This window comes from Jaculus jaculus, chromosome 17 (assembly GCF_020740685.1).
Source record: "Jaculus jaculus isolate mJacJac1 chromosome 17, mJacJac1.mat.Y.cur, whole genome shotgun sequence".
Taxonomy (NCBI): domain Eukaryota; kingdom Metazoa; phylum Chordata; class Mammalia; order Rodentia; family Dipodidae; genus Jaculus; species Jaculus jaculus.
In genome coordinates, this window is record NC_059118.1 from 3,315,893 (window position 1) to 3,333,409 (window position 17,517).

The 17,517-nt window shown below is 48.6% G+C and overlaps 1 protein-coding gene across 12 annotated transcripts in view; it reads right to left on the reverse strand.

Annotated features, from left to right (window-relative positions):
- The window catches only part of Trak1 (trafficking kinesin protein 1), a 127,720-nt gene that overhangs the window by 53,606 nt on the left and 56,597 nt on the right, over positions 1-17,517 (reverse strand). Inside the window, exon 1 of one of the 12 annotated variants that reach the window (XM_045136704.1) lies at positions 14,115-14,391. The exons of 10 other annotated variants lie outside the window; for them this stretch is intronic. In XM_045136704.1, the coding sequence (XP_044992639.1) occupies positions 14,115-14,334 (220 nt within the window). In that variant the 5' untranslated portion in view covers positions 14,335-14,391. Of the gene's footprint in view, positions 1-14,114; positions 14,393-17,517 lie in introns of those variants that run through there. One more of the 12 variants, XM_004662113.3, reaches the window with a different exon arrangement.

Consider the following 17,517-nt stretch of genomic DNA (forward strand, 5'->3'; position numbering starts at 1 on the left):
TTTCCTCCTGGGCAGCTGTGACGTGACGTTCTGCAGGAGGAGCAGGCTCATGGCTCCTGTTTCTCCAGCATAGTCTTAACTGGAAATGACATGTTTTACAAGCTTATTTTGTTATTTGAGACCTCTGTAGGTATTCCTCCAATCTCACATAGACGATTATAAGCAATTTTAAGAAAAACAGAAAATAATTCCTATATGCCCTAGACCCAGTTCCCCCACTAGCGACATTCCCCAAAATATCCTATGTCACAACTGGGTACTTCCATTGATACAATCCATGCATCTTACTCCGATTTCCCTGGCATTACCTATACCAAATTGTGTGCACATGTCAAATGCATGTATGGGAAGCTCTCTACAATCTTTTCCCCATGCTGATTCATGCATCCATCATACAAGGACTGCAGTGCACTGCCCTCTGAGGAAGCTAACTTCAACAAGCTTCAATTCCACAACTGAATCCAATAAAGTGCACAGCCTGGCGCACACCAAAAGCAGGCAGGGTGTGCCCCTTCATGTCCCCAAGGTGTGACAGCTGCAATGGGGTGTCAAAAGTATATGGACATCTCATAAGATCCAGGACTACTGATTGAACCAAACTACCCATATCAGAAGTAAAGTAAAACCCACTATTTCTCTAAGGCAGTAAGTGGTTTCCTCAGTTATGTTTTAGAAATGCATATTATCACAAGCTGGAATGAAATACATGAATTAATAGTATGCAGGAAGAAAACCCTGCAGAATGAGTCACACTTTAGCCAGGCAGGGTGGCACACGCCTTTAATCCCAGAATTTGGGAGGCAGAGGTAGGAGGATCACCACAATTTCAAAGCCACCCTCACACTACATAGTGAATTCCAGGTAAGCCTGGGCTAGAGTGGGACACTACCTGGAAAAACAAAATGAGCCACACTTGGATAAGACCACAAATTTGTCTCTCTTTCTGTGTGTATGTGTGTGTGTGTGTGTGTGTGTGTGTGTGTGTGCATGCACATGTGCGTGGGGACTGAGGGGTGTGTGCTGTCTTTAAAAGAATTCTAGGACTGGGGAGATGGTAAGAGGGCTTGTCACACAAGCATGAAGGCCTGATTCACTCCAAGTTCAATTCCCTAGCACCCAGATAAATAGCTGGGCATTCTCCTCTGACCTCCACAGGGGCACATACTGGGTGTGCACATGTGCATACACCATGCACCCCACCACATACTACACGTACATGCAAAAATAAATAACAAGTCTATAGTCACCAATGTGCTGGTGGGAGAAAACTACATAAGACATTTCTTCAGAAAACATATAGCTGACTATAGTATGAAGTCCTTGGACCCTCCCTAAACTTAAGAGAAATTAGTAATAGCACATATTTTAATTGACAGATAATAAGCATGCATCTCTACTGAGTGCAGTATGATGCTGGGCATATTTATACATCACACATGGGTCAATCCAGGCTACTCTGGCCACCATGAAGTCTGCAGAGCCTTACTGAGCATGTGCACTGGGGTCAGACACTGTTCAATCCTGAGAACCACACTGTGGGTGGGCACTTAACATCATTTTGCAAATAAGGTCCAGAGCAGCTAAATAACCTGCCCAGTGCCACGCAGCTAGCAAGTTGCAAATTTCAGCACTAGAAGAGACCGTCAGCAGAGGCAGGAGCTAACATCTACGATGTCTGATTCTGTGTCTGGGAGTTTCCTACTCTTTCTGGCTGATTGTGCCCAACAACCCTGAAGGATGGATATTTCAACAGTGGGGACTCCTCCACCAAGGAGAAAACAGGGGCAGAACCCAAGGTCGAGGACGCAGCGGAGGTCGTGGGGCACTGAGGCAGCACCGTGGGGCCTGAACCTGGCCTGCGCTGGCTCTGGTACTCAATCCGAAAGTGGTAAAGGAAGGACGTGGGGCAAGGCCAGGGCTGAGGCAAGTCAACAGAGTTTAGGAAGTGTGCAGAGAGAGAAGCACTTGAGTGAGGACAAAAGAGCCTTGCCCTTGGAGGCTAAGGTTTCCAGAGGAGGGACCCAGAGCTTGAGCTCCAAGGAGGCCCCTGAATAGGTGGGGCTTGGGTTTCCTCTTCCAAGCAATGAGAGGGTGTGACGAGAACCAACAGGGCCTTCTGACCTTAAGGCAAATAAATACAGCCTTGGCTCTTGAGTGCCCACCTTCTAGACCCTGAACCTACAATAAAACATGGCCAAGTTTCTCTCTCAGCAGGAATCCTACTTCAAATAGAAGTTCCATTTCTGACCCAGAGCACGCTACCAAACAAATGTACTTATACCCAGAACTGTGACTGAAGAGGAGGTAAAGAAGCAGCCATCGCTTTCTGTGGTAACAGCAAGACCACGCTCCAAACCCTCGAAAAGGAAGCTGTGTGCATCCTGCCAACACGGTGGCCAGGCAGACGTGCAGTGCATGTACTGAGTCTCCGGTGCTGTCACCCTAATGCCGAGTGACTCCGTCACCATGGACCAGGCTCTGTGCCCACCAAGACAGGGCACCTGGCCATTCAGGGTACACAGAAAGCGGGGGAGGCATTGGAGATTCAAGGCATGACAAAGAGCTTAGACTATTAGGCAGGTGTGGCAACATACATCTATGAGCTCCCAGCTCACCTAAGCCTTACAGTGAGACCCTGTCCCCTCCCCCACACAAAACAAAACAGAGGAGCTTGGATTTCTGGTATTTTACATGGTTTGGGGGGACCAAGTTCAGGCCCTCATGCTTGCAAGGCAAGCACTTACCCATTGAGCCATCTCCACTGCCTGAGCCTGGCCTTGTCTAACGGACGAATGGAAGCCACTACAGAAGTTGTGTTTGTTTGTTGTTTTTGTTTTCATTATTTATTTTGAGAGACAGAGAAAACAATCCATTTCCCCATTTCACAAACACATACAACAGAAGCAAGATGGAGCACCAGGAAACCTTGGGACAGTTGCATCTCTGTGGACTATTGCACTGGGCACAGGGCTGCCCACAACCACCAATGCAGGTGGCCTGAAGCAGAACCCCCTCCCAGGAGCTGGCAGCTACAGGGCAGGTTGGGATACTCTACTTTGAAAGGTGGGAGGACCGAGCTTTCTTCCTGCGAAGGCGGATAATCGGGAAATGGGTAATCGGGCTGACCAGAGCCGGGGCGGAGTGGAACGGGACAGGGAAAAGCAGTTTGAGGAGTGCTTTGCTCCAAAACTCCACAGTGCAACATCTATATAAAGCAAACTGAGCCCAAGATGATTTTGAGAATAAATGCTGGCCAGTGATTTGGCCTGAGATCTCAGCCAGCCTGTGTGCACAGGTCACTGCTTAGGGTCAAGGAGGTCTGGCCGGTGGGGGGCTCGGAATGAAGAGGGCTGAGGGCCTGGACGGAACCCTCACAAAGAAAGGAGAGAGAGGCGGTGGGGGCACTGCGGCCAGACAGGGGCTGGTAGGGGCAAGAGACATGGGAAGGAAGGTGACAGGCAGCGGAAGTCGCGGGGCAGAACTCTGTAGGCAGAGGTGCCCCGGGTGGGGCAGGAGCAGAAGTCCACCCAGTGGGTGGTGGGTAACAAGGTGCTCTCTCACTCCATCACCACCCCCTTCTCTCCCTAAGGACCTCTATGCCACCATGTCACACCTTCAGGGGCTTGATAAGCTCCCTTGATGTGTTAGCCTTATCAGCTGTCTTTAAGAAGCCAGTTAGAAAACCTTACTCCACATCTGGTTGGGGGGCACATACAAGAAGCTCTCCTTCCCTCCCGATCATGTCAGTGTTACATATCTTCACACACACACACACACACACCCCACATACATATTTTTGGAGTGAAAACGTAAAGGAATATTTTTCAGACACATTGTTTTATGTGTGCATGTCAATTTGTGGGGGTGCACATAAAAATACAAATATTCCTAACACTCAAGAAGATACTGTTTCCTTATAGCTCAAAGACCTCCACATATCCACGAGTATCCATGAATGCGGGGGGCGGGGATATTCCTGGCCACCTGCTGATTTGCATTTAGGGCTATTGGTGTTCTTACTTATAAGCCATTTAATTAAGACAGGGGTCTGGGGGGCTGGGAAGATGGTTCATTTCCCAAAGTGCTGCATTTTCAAGCATGAGGACCTGAGTTCAGATCAGCAGTAATGATGGAGGAGTCACGCGTGGTGTCTGTGCCTGTAACCCCATGCTGGGGAGGGGGAAAAGGAGGGTCCCTGGGGTTTGCTGGCTAGCTCGTCTAGCTGAATTTCTTACCCTCTGGTTCAGTGAGAGACTGACTGTGTCTCAAAAAATAAGGTGGAGGGCTGGACAGATGTCTGAATGGTTAAGATGCATGCCTATGAAGCCTAAGGACCCTGGTTCAATTCTCCAGGTCCAATGTAAGCCAGATGTACATGGTGGCACATGTGTCTGGAGTTCGTCTGCAGTGGCTGGAGGCCCTGGTGCACCCATTCTCACTCTCTCCCCCACCACATCTCTGTGACCCTAACAAATAAATTTTAAAAAATAAGATGGAAATAACCTGTGTCAACCTCTGACCTCCACATACATGCATACATGTGCACATGCACCCACACACACATGCTCACATACACACACACCACACATACATACACGCGCAAAAAAAGTTTTCAATGTGTGTTTTAGAAACGAGGTCCCATCTTCCCTCCAATGACTTTTTTTCCTCCTATTACCAGCACCTTATAATTCTTATCTTAAAACTTTATTATAAAAATGGCAGAATCATTGAATAAGCCTTCAAAACAGACATGTTCCCCCAGACTTTCAGGTATGCTCTGTGGCAGGGTTGGCGGAGCTGGTGATGGTGTGAGAAACACAAACGGTCCAGGCGCAAGCTGCCAGCCTCTGTCACTCTGACCAGCTGCAGCAGCCGTCGGGATGACAAGCATCACTAGCTCCGACCCTTGCTCATGACGAGGCGAGCGTCATGAATCCTACCGTCTGCCCCATCTGCAGGGGCAGTAAGCAGGCAGAGGCCCAGAACCTGGGAGGTACAGCCAAAAGGCTTCCCGTAAATCCTAGATGAGTCACCATTCATGCCACCTTTTCAGGCATCACAGACAGGTGTCTGACAAAGCTCTGTCTGCATGCATTTGAATTGGATGAGTTCCTGTTCTGCTTAAAAAATTTCCCCAGCTCTGCCATTTCCCCCTGCAAGCAGCCTGGCCCGCCCCTCCCGCCTCCTCACCAGACGCTCGTGCCCAGTGCAGGCCACGCTCATCCACACCCAGTGATCCTCCTCGGTGTCTAGCCTGGCACTTGGACACCTGCTAATTCCTTCTGCCTGAATGTCTTTCTCTCACTTCTCTATCTGGGAATTCTCTGTCCTTCCATGGCCCAGCAAAGAGGAAATGCCTCTGAAAAGCTTTCTAAGCCTCGCCTCTCCTGCTCACACCCATCAACTCAACAGGGCTGATTAGACAACGTGCTTTCCACAAAAAGGCATTTATACATCCTAACCCTGTGATGCCCTGGGGAACAGCAGTTCCAGACAGACACAGGGCCCAGTGAGTGGAGTGAGTTAGATGTATTCACCTCTAGGGGCTGGGGAGATGGTTCAGTGGCTAAGGGCACTTGCTCCACAAGTCTCCTCACCAGAGTCTAGATCCGGCAGCATGCAGAGTTGGACACAAAGCGATGCAATGTGCCTAAAGCAAAGGGAGACAGTCAGAAGAACTGGGAAGCTGGAGGGATAGCTAGTCTGGCTTTTTCAGTGGCAAGCAACAGTAAGAGAGACTGTCTCAAAACAAGGTAGAAGCCTGGCCTTTAATCCCAGCACTCAGGAGGCAGAGGTAGGAGGATCGCCATGAGTTCAAGGCCACCCTGAGAATACAGTGAATTCCAGGTCAGCCTGGGCTAGAGCAAGACCCTACCTTGAAAAACCAAACAACAAAAATAAATAAAACAAGGTATAAGGAGAGGACCAACATTATAAGGTTGTCCTCTGACTTCCACATACACACTATGGTGCGCGCACACACATGCGCGCACACACACACACACACACACACACACACACACACCACACCACATTTACCTCCAAACTGTCAGAGAGGAAAGACTGTCTAAGGTAACAGACTTTGAAGTCTCCTAAGTCCCTACAAGAGGGACATGAAGACACGCACTGTCACGTGAACTTGCACAGGAGAGTTCATGGCCACAATGATTAATTACCACAGCAGTACAGCGGAGACAAGACGCCTTCTCTGGTGAATGAACAAGATGGGGTATATCCACACACTGGAATACTGCTCAGCAACAAAAATAAAAGGGAATGCAGTCCTAATACCTGCTACATTCCATCAGAAATTAATCTAAGAAAACCTTATGCTTCAAAAAATACACATGGGGGCTGGGGAGGTTGCTTAGTGGTTAAGCACTTGCCTGTGAAGCCTAAGGACCCCGGTTCGAGGCTTGATTCCCCAGGACCCACGTTAGCCAGATGCACAAGGGGGCACATGCACCTGGAGTTTGTTTGCAGTGGCTGGAGCCCTGGCGCGCCCACTCTCTCTCCCCCCCCACTCCGTCTCTTTCTGTGTGTCTGTGACTCTCAAATAAATAAATAAAAATAAATGAAAAAAATTTAAAAAACAATACACATGGGCTGCAGAAATGGCTCAGCAGTTAAGCTTGCCTGCAAAGCCTAAAGATCTGGGTTCAAATCCCCAGTACCCACGTAAAGCCAGATGTGCAAAGTGGCACATGCAGCTGGAGCTCATTTGCAGTGACTAGAGGCTTTGGTGCACCCATTCTCTCCATTCTTTCTCTCTCTCCTTGCAAATAAATAAATAAATTTTCAAAAACATGAAAAAGCGCTGGAGAGATTGTTTAGTGGTTAAGGCGCTTGCCTACGAAGCCTAAGGATCCAGATTCTATTCTCCAAGTCCCACATAAGCCAGATACACGAGGTGGTGTATGCCCTGGCATGCTCTCTCTCTCTTAAATAAATAAATAATATTTTAAAAGTGAAAAAAATACAAAATTACCACATTATGGGAGTCTATTCATATAGAAAGTAGATTTGTGGTTACCTTGGACTGAGGGTAGATATGACAGCTAACTGAAGGCAGATATTAGTGAATATTTATTTATTTATTTATTTGCAAGCAGAGAGAGAGATAGGGAGGATAAAGAGAGAGAGAGAAAGAGAGAATGGGCACACTGGGCTCTAGCCACTGCAAACGAACTCCAGCTGCATGTGCCACTTCATGCAGCTGGTTTTACATAGGTACTAGGGAGTTGAACTCAGGTCCTTAGGCTTTGCAAGCAAACACCTTAGTTGCTGAGCTATCTCTCCAACCCTTACCAGGAAGTTTAAAACACAAAATCCTAAATGTGAATTATAGTGATGGTTACAAAAATTGTTAAATTGCCATGTTAAAATGGGTAGATTTGACAGGATATAAATTATATAGATACAAAGTATATCTCCCTATTTTAAGGTACCAAATAATATGCAAATAAGTGTTCCTCCACCACATCATATTCCAACCACTTCCCTGTAGCCACACAGCCATGTAAGAATGTTCTTGTGTTACCTCAGCCCTGACTAAGCCTTGCATGGGCCACAGCGGCTGTCTGGCGGGAAGCTGGGTAGAAACAGCAAATGTTCCTTTAGAACCAGACATACAGGTGACACTCAAAACAGCAGGAAGGTCTATCTTACCTGCAAAGCACGGCTCTACCCAACACTCCAGAGAGGGCTGAGAAGCTAAAAGCCCTGGATGACAGCTTATCATGCCAAGATGACCACGTGGGCCACTGAGTCCTTCCCCCTTGCCCCAAGCCAACCAGAAAGGGACAACTGGGCTAAAATCCCATGCTGCAGAGAGGAGGAGAAGGTGGGTGGTTCAAGGACAGATGCATTCACAAACCAGCTGTGGCCTCAGCTAGCATACGGGAGCGAGCTGACCACTGCTCCCTACACCTGGTCTCTTGGCTTCCATATGAAGGCACACTAGGCCCCTGGGACAGCAGCAAAGGAAGAGGCCAGCCCAAAGCCAGAGCCAGGCCCAACCGGGCTAGCAGCCATTACCCAAGGCTGTGTGGTTAGCCAGTCCTTGCCCAGGGAGGTGAAGTGTCCCTGCCTACAGTAGAGACTGAGGAGTGTCAGTATTAACTGAAGCTCTGTGACTTCTGCTTTGCTGGCTGCCCTGCCGTCACCTCGGTTGGCCGAGGGCAGGGCATTGGGTATGTCACTTAAGAGGCAGGGACGAGACAAAATGAGCTGATTTCGCCCCTGGGGCACCTCATAAACATGGTGCCACTCGAAACCAGAACAACCCTACAATGCAAACATGATTTCCATTTAAACAAACCAAACACAGACAGAGGCCAAGGGCAAGTAGGACAACACTATGGACCTGAACCAGGCTTGGATGCAATAAGCACGGACCTCGCCCCAGACTGGAACTCCCAGTGTTGACCTATGGCAGCAATTTATCACTGCGACATTGCTTAAGGTGACAACCCAATGGCCCACTCCTGAGCACACACCACGGGTCTGCCCTAGGCTAAGTACTGTGTGCATAGCATTTTCCTCCATTGTTTCTGCCCATCCGATAAGGAAGGTTTTACTGCTGTCCCATTTTAGGCATGAAGAACCTGCCCAAGGTCTCAGGGCTGTTATGACAGGGTTTGGCCTGTTCCACCCCCAAGGTGCAAGAAATCACTACCTGTAGAGCAAGTAGGTGAATGTGAGCCTCGGGGAATTCTCGACTTAGTTAAGATGGTAAGACACATGTACGTTAGCATAACACAGAGGGCCAGGCAGGAAGTGCCAAGTAGAGATGCCGATGGGAAGTTCTGGGGGACAGGACAGGGGTCAGACCCAGGAAAGGCAGGGCAATCTGAAGACCCTACAATACAGGGATCGTGGGTGAGCTCTGCCCAGGGTATCCCCGTGCTAGCACCGACAGGTGGAATCCCTTCCTTCCTCACACATGGCCTTATGGGAAAATCCTGCCCAGCACCCTTGAGTCCTGCTGCTCACGTAATGTTAACAAGATCCCAGACCCCAGGTCCTTACCCTGGGCTGACAGACTCACTCCACAGCCAGCAGGGCCTGAGGCTCGCAGACTTTGGTCATTCTCCACAGGGCCACCCTTCATACAAAAGACCAATGTTGCCCTGTCCCTACTGCCAAGCTACCCCTGAGGTGTCTGGGCCAGTAGACACCACATGCAGTCGCTTGCCTCTGCCTGTCCTTAAACACGGTCAGGCCCATTGGTTGACCTAACGCTGGTGCGCATTGTATGTCAAAAGTTTTTTCTTTTAGAAATTAAACAGAACAGTCCCAGATGCTGTTACACACGCAAGATGTGCCCTCCAGGTGAACCTGCCATCAGAATGACAGTTCCTCCTGTTTGAGAAAAAAATTGTAAAAGGTCACCTGTTCTCAGCCCTTTCTCTCACCCTGTATTCCCTCCTTCCTCCCACCCAATAAAAACAAGAAACACTAGGAAAAAGAAAAAAAGACCAATGTTGCCCACGCCAACCCTGTCAGCAACTACGCTAAGGAGAGTGGACTGCCTGTGCTGTGACCTCAGGGACCTTAAACCCGCATATGAAACACTCAGTAAGGCTGGAGAGATGGCACATCCTTCCAAGCCCAAGGACCCAGGTTCAATTCCCCAGTACCCACATACAGCCAGATGCACATGGTGGTGCATGTGTCTGGAGCTCGTTTGCAGTGGCTGAAGGCCCTGGAGTGCCCATTCTCTCTCTCTTTCTCTCATAAAGAAATAAAGAAGCGTACAGTAAACTCCAGCTCACTCTACATGCGGTTTGCAAAGCCTGCCTTCTGAGCAGCCTTGAAGGACATCAGCCCAAAGCTTTGCAGCTCACTGTACAACTGGGAACCTGCCCGAGAACTGGCCAGGCAAGAAAGATGAGGAAGCCAAGGAGAGCCACCTTGCAACAGCCACCGGCTTTGCTGGCGCTGAATCTTGCTCCTGCCAGTCTTGTTGCTGGGGCACTAAGGGGGCGTGACTACTTCCTCCCCACACTGCAGTCTTGCTGGAGGTCACCCTGAGGAGAGGACAGGGGCTGGGAGAGCGAGCAAAGCCTCCTCCTTGCACACCACACAGCCCTGCACATGGGTGTGTGTCCGGCACCGTGCAACTTTTTGGTGGCTGGCGACATGAAGCCCACACGCTTCCTCTCCTGGGAAATCTGAGAGCAGTCGCCAGCCAGCGCCCACTTGGCGGGGTAGAACTCACTGAGGAAATGCAGAAAAGGCCTAGAAGGGCCGGGGACTCTTACCTACTAACAACACCTAGGCATGTGGCAAAAGGAGTCACCACCAGGGCTGCTAGGCTGGCCTTGTCAGGGACCCCCAGTGAACTGCAGAACAGAGCACTCACCCCATGTTTACAGCGGGGGATCCCTGGACAAGGCTAACCTCGCCAAGCCTCACATGTTTGGACTGAAAAATGAGAATACTTACCTCAATGTCTGTTTTGGAGATTAAATGGATGACGTCAGTAAGTACCTAGCACCCACCCCACAAGTGACTTGGAGGGGAGTCAACAAATGCACCCTGTATCCATAGCTACCACAGAAACTGGAACGTTGGTTCTGTCCTGTCCTCAAACAAGAGCTCTTTGTGGAAGCACAGTGACAATGGGGACAGCCACCTCTGAAGCCACATACCGCCACAGACACCCACAGACCGCCACGCTTGCACGTGGGGCCTTGCTTCCCAAGAGCACAAGATGGGGGTGGGGCAGGGCTGTGGCTCTGCAAACCAAGCTGCCCAGCTTGCTCTGAAAGAGACCCAGGACAGGTTTCCAGAAAAACTGGCCACGCTTTCCAACTGGCCATCTGGTTGATCTTCCTTGAGGCCTTGAGCAAACCTCAAAAGCCATTCCTTGTATTTTACAAAGAACTCAGAGCGTGTGGGCAATTCAGTGTCTTGTGTAGTCACTGTCCTGAAACTCCTGTCTGACCACTTTATTTACTGGATAGCCTGAGGTATTTACTGGAGAGAAATGGGGATACTGGATGGGACAAGTACGAGAAGAAGGTGACTATAACTGTCTATCATAAGATTACAAAACCAGCCAGGTCACCTGCTCTCTCCCCCCCCCCCCCCCCCACCAAAGCGCCACAGCAAGACCGGCATTCTGGAACGTGAGGAAGTGATCTACACAGGACGATGTTCGTGGAATCTGTCACTCAGGGAACAGGTCAAATCCCAGACTGTGGCCCCCTTCCAGAGTGTCGATCCCAGGAGGTGGGGTGCAAAAATGGACATTTCTAACAAGTTCCTGGACATGATGCTATCCACCTGCAAAACTAGCATTGTGGCTCTAAGGAGAGTTCTAAAGCCATTCTACATAGTTGGAACCACTTCAGAGACATGTGACTTGAGACGAGTTGTTTATCTTTCCTCTTATAAACAACCCATAAAATGGAAATTATAACAGTACTTAACCCCGTATGGTTGTTTTGAGGATTTAATACAGGAATCCACACTAAGTAATGAAAAAGGTGCCTGGTACCGGGCACCATCCATGACCATCAGCTTCTGTCATGGTCAGATAAAAATATAAATGCAAGGGCTAGAGAGATGGCTCAGTGGTTAAGGCACCTGCCTGTGGAGCCTATAGACCCAGGTTTAATTCCCCAGTACCCATGTAAAGCCAGATGCACATAGTGGAACATGCATCTGGAGTCCACTTGCAGCAGCTAGAAGCCAGCCTGACATGCCCATTCTCTCTTTCTCTTTTCTATCTCTCTCTGCTTGCAAATAAATAAATAAAAATATTCAAAAAAAATGGCCAGGCGTGGTGGCACACGCCTTTAATCCCAGCAAAGGTAGGAGGACTGCCATGAGTTCAAGGCCACCCTGAGACTTCATAGTGAATTCCAGGTCAGCCTGGGCTAGAGTGAGTCTCTACCTCAAAAAACCAAAAAATAAAAATAAATAAAATAAAAATGTAAGCCAGGCATTGTAGCGCATGTCTTTAATCCCAGCGTCTGGGAGGCAGAGGTAGGAGGGTTGCTATGAGTTCAAGGCCAGCCTGAAACTACATAGTAAGTTCCAGGACAGCCTGGGATAACTAAAGTGAGACCCTACCTCAAACCCACACCCTCACACACAAAAAATACAAATGCAGAAATATGAACAACACTTGTGTAGTGCACACACGTGTGTGTATATGTATCAGAAATGTATCCATTGCAACTTTTCTCTTAAGATGTACGACACTGTTCCAAAGTCTTGCAGGACCTTTAAGTGTAGTCACATGGTTCAATAATGGGTTTTAAACCCATCTTACTATGCATGAAGGCAACTGGTTGATGGTGTGCACAGCCTCAGGAGGCCTGGATAAATGCGGATGCGGACAGAATAGGTACGGGGCGGGGCGGTGCAGGGGGCTCTGCCTTTCTGAACAGCTCCCGGTGACGCCAGCTCAGGTCACACGGGAGCAGCATGGCTCCTAAGGAGACCCAGGTAAACCTGGGGTGGCCCCAGCTCTCCAAGAGCAGATGGATGCCACCCTTCTGATTATTTCCAAGGACCCCAGCAGTGGCTTGTCCCCATAAACCCTGTCATCCTGTCACTCCTTCTTCCTACCCTCCCTTCAGTCTGTCACCCTTCCCCCACTATTTCAGTCAGCCTGACACCTCCTTCACACGGGGCCAGGTGGGGCGCCTGCCAAGATCCAAGACTTAAAACTAAGTCCTTATGTGCATGTATTAAAGCTCTCAGTTTTTTTCTTTTCTGTTTTGGTTTTTTGAGGTAGGGTTTCACTCTGGCTCAGGCTGACCTGGAATTCACTATGTAGTCTCAGGATGGCCTTGAACTCACAGTCATTCTCCTACCTCTGCCTCCCGAGAGAGCTGGGATTAAAGGCGTGCACCACCACGCCCAGGTAGGTTTTTTTTTTTTTTTAGATGAAACAGTCCTTACTCTTTTCTGGCTTGCCTTGCTGTTCCCTTTGTTCTCCAGTAAAGCATCTTGAAGGCCTAGCGTTCACTGCAGTTTTCAGTACAGTGACTTCAAATGAAAAACACTAACTACAGTCTGGTTATGCACAATTTTGAAAACAAACATTGTCTATCCTGAGATATTAAATGGGACAGAACCCGGAGGAGGCATTCTGACTGTCCTTACTCAATGGACACTGCGTGGTCACCATGCAGACAGCTTGCCTCACCCCAGAAAGCCCCTTTCTCCACTCTCTGAATGAAGCCCAGAGCCGCAGAAGGAGGAAAACTCCGACTGGTTTCAGGCACACTGTACTCCACCCATCTTGCTCAGGCAGAGCCCTGCCAGGTTCCCGGGCGGCTTCAAAGGAAGCCCCAGGGGGTCTCTGTTTGAAACATTTCTAAGTTAAAATATATCAAGACACATACCCTAACTGGGTGTGGCGGCACACTCTTATAATCATCACTCATGAGGCAGTACCAGGAAGATAGAGAATTCTAGGACAGCCTGGTCTACATAGCCAGACCCTCACTTCAAAGGAAATAAATAAAGAAATCCTTATATAAAATCAGCGATTAATATTTCTTAAATAAACACTCCGGGTGGGAAATGTGTTTTACTTGATGATGGTTCATTCCATGGAATTCATTAACTACTAGAACCCTTTCAGCCACAAGACAGCAACAGAAACTTTCACAGCAGAGTGCTGGAATTCACTAGGAAACAAAGGGCATGGATACCTGGGACGCCTGGGTGAATTTCAAAACCTAAAGACCTTAGTTCCTACGTTAAGTCACAGAAGCTGGACACAAATCTCTCCCTCCCTCTCTCTCTCTCACATACACACACACACACACACACACACACACACACACACACACACACTCTGACTCTGCTTACACAGATCAGGATGGAATGAGGCTAATCCTAAGTGGCAGAAGTCAGACCCATGGTTTCTGGGGAAGCAGGGTACTGGGGATGACCTAGAGAGCCGAGTTACTGCTGCCCTGCGTGTGGGTCTATATGGTTGTCAAGCCATTCACATATCTATTCCATATCTTAAGCAAGAACTCAAAAAAAAAAAAAAAATCCAAGAGTAAGGTGAGACCAGTGAGCTGGCCAACCTGTTCAAAAGCTAACAGAACAATCAAATAGGAGCGAAGATCAGAATTTACCCTCTTCCAAGATGTCCAGTGTGTCATGCTGCTCATGGCTAGGCGTCCTCTCTTCATCCTGGCATTCATGTTCAAAACATTCCTCTTCCCCTCCTACGTCTCTCAGGGACATTGCTGAAGTTACCCCATAGCTCAAACATTGTCCTAAGAGACCGTCCCTGGGGGAGCTCTTGGCTGCCAGCCCAGAGGAGCCATCAGGACCCAGGCCCAAGGGGCACATGCTGGGTCCTGGCCAGAGCCAGGGACATGACCTGGCTCAGCTGGAGTGGTGGGGTGTACACACGGCCACCTGCCCATCATCACCCAGAGGACCTAGTAGGGGTTGGCTCCCAGGAGCCTGGAGGAGGGACAGGGCGGGACAAAACACTTGCCGGAATGGCACTGCCCTGCCAGGTGCCCTGGACATGGAGGGGAGCCAGGCAGGCAGGTCCAGTAGGAGCACCTGGCCAAGCTCCCTGTCTACAGATGCCTCTCCCACATTCTCTCCCCCATGGGAGCCACAGGAATGGTAGCCTCCTGGAAGTTTCATAGCAACTGTGCAGGAAAACACCAGCCACACCTCAAGTACATACACCTGTCTTCAGGTAGGTATGGGGCTGGAGGAGGAGCTGCCCTGCTGAGCATTGCCCAAGAGACTTCCTGTGGGCATGATTTGGGAATCTGAGGTGAATGTGAATGTGACTGTGACAAGAGCCTGAAGACGGTACAGACGGGGAAAGGAAGGGCTCTTGCTGACTTCCAGTGCAGGAGAGGCACAGGGATCAACACCCATGCCAAATTTAACCACCCAGTCCTTCTTTCATAACCACATGTAGCAATTTCTCCCTGCTGATCTGTATTTAGGAAACCTAAATCTGGGTGCACAAGTTTATAAAGACCCTTTTCCACTGTTAAGACAAGACAAGGGAAAAAGGAAAAATCCCAACCTACCAGCCTGCTGGGGTACCCAAAAGAAGGGGCCGCAGGTAAACTGCAGATCATGACGGCCTTTCTCTGTGCCTGTCGCTGTGGCATGGCTGGTTCTTCTGCCAGACTCCCTGCAGGGTGGCCTCAGGCCATGCCAGCAACCTCAGAGCATTGGAGGCTCCCCTGTAATCCCCAAGCTTCAGCCATCTCCCAGCAGGCTTCCCTGCTCCCTAAATGACCTGCTCCAGCCCTCTGGCCCATCCCCTCTGCCAAGCAACCCAGAGGAAGACGTGAGCAGAGGCAAGGTCGGCAGAAAAGATGCAATGACTGGGACTCAATCAGCCTCGGTTCAGCCGGGGTCGCTGGTGCACACCCGTCACCCTGACTTGCTTCCGCCACGGGGTCTGCAGCAAGATGGCGTACCTCTCCTACTACCCCCAGGTAGAAAGCCCGACAGGATAGACCTCATTTAAAAATTCAAACCTGGGGCTGACATTCTGGTTACATTGTTAGAGCTTAAAAATGACTGCTACATTGCAAGGTGGTAAGGCTGTGTTGGGTAAAAAAAAAAAAAAAAAAAGATCTTGTAGAAATTCAGAGGCAGATTTGACGCATCAGAATTTCAAAAAAATTTTTTGCAAAAATATGTGCATAGCTTTAAACACAATGTGTTTAAAAAGATACTCAGAGCCCAATATGGTTGCACAGGACTATAATCCCAGCATTTGATAGGCCAAGACAGGGGGACCACTATGAGTTTAAGGCTGGCCTGGGTTACAAGTGAGGTCAAGGCTTGTCTGGGCTACATAGTGAAAGCCCATCTCAAAAACCGACACACACACACACACACACACACACACACACACACACTTTTTAAAAGTATTTTTATGTCTCAATAAACACCAGAAGCTATACCTATTAATTTCAAAAGATATGGGGAGGAGTAGTTTGGGACATGATCCTTCAGATTTGAGGGGACCGGTACATTCATAACCTCGCCACGGATGCTGCTCTCCCATGAGACCGGCACAATATTCAGTCCATCAATATTTTGACATAGATGATGGAGGAGGGGAAAAAAGAATGAGACATCAAAATAGAGTGACCACATGGGAAGAGAAGGGGCTCCCTAGAATGTGGGAAGGGGGCTAAAGAGGGTCATGAGAGGGGACTATGACCAAATTACAGTATGTTCATGTACTAAAATTCTCAATTAAAACAAAAAAGAGAGAGAGCTGGGCGTGATGGCACATGCCTTTCATCCCTGCACTTGGGAGTCTGAGGTAGGAGGATTGCTGCGAGCTCCAGGCCAGCCTGAAACTACATAGAAATTCCAGGTCAGTCTGAACTAGAGCAAGAACTTACTTTGAAAAACCAAGAGAGGGAGAGAAATTCAAAACAAAACAGTAAGCACACATATCAGGTCTTCCAGATGAGAAAGCTGGTTACTCCAAAGCGTGGGAAGGAGAGGGAGGGGGGCTCCCCAACTGAAGCATGACTCATTTGACAAGAATTGGATTGCCTATTGCATATGTAGGATGCTACACTGGGCTGCCAGGTAGATAAATTATAACAAAAGCTAAGTTTATACATGTGGGACAAAAGAAACCCCCTCAAGTGTTTTTTACTAGAATTGTATTGCTAATATTCATCTTTAAACAATATTTATTTACTTATTTACTTGAGAGAGAGAAAAAGAGACAGATATAAAGAAAGAATGGGTGCACCAGAGCCTCTAGCCACTGCAAATGAACTCCAGACACATGCACCACTTTATGCATCTGGCATATGTGGGTCCTTAGGTTTCAGAGGCAGGGGCCTTACCCACTAAGCCATCTCTCCAGCCCCTATATTCATCTTTTAATTCAAATTTAGAATATTTAAGTCTGTCCGCCTAGCATCCATCTCATCTATCTATTTATACTCTGTCTAAGCATAGTAAACACTCAGATCATAACATTTGAAAAGATTTCCCCAAGCTGACTGTGGTGGCTCCCACCTGGACACCAGCACTCCATATGAAGAAGCAGGAGAGCTCAAAGCCATCCTGAACTACACAGCCAGGGCTCAAGGGAAATTGCGTCTCAAAAAAAAAAAAAAAGTTCCTTAATTTTTTTATTACTAAGATACTCCAACCTGCAAAATACCCAGAAGCAGGCTAACATGAACACGTGTGCACCTCCACCAAAACCCAGCAGCAAATAGTTTATATTTCTCTGGACATTTAAAGCAACAACGAAAAAAAAGTACAAAGATTCCTGATATTATTCATTCAGATTCCCCAAATGTGAATACTTTATCACGCCTGTTTCTTCCCTACCCCCACTTTTCTCTCAACACTGAAACAATGCTCTTCTCGAACGGCCACTGTGGAGTCTCCCTTAGTTGTACAAGTGATGCCTTTTCTAGTGGAGGCCAAGCTGACGCCCTGCACTGGCTTACCTTTAATCTGGGGCTGTCTGAGGGTTTCTCTATTCTGAGGTGGTGACACTGTTGA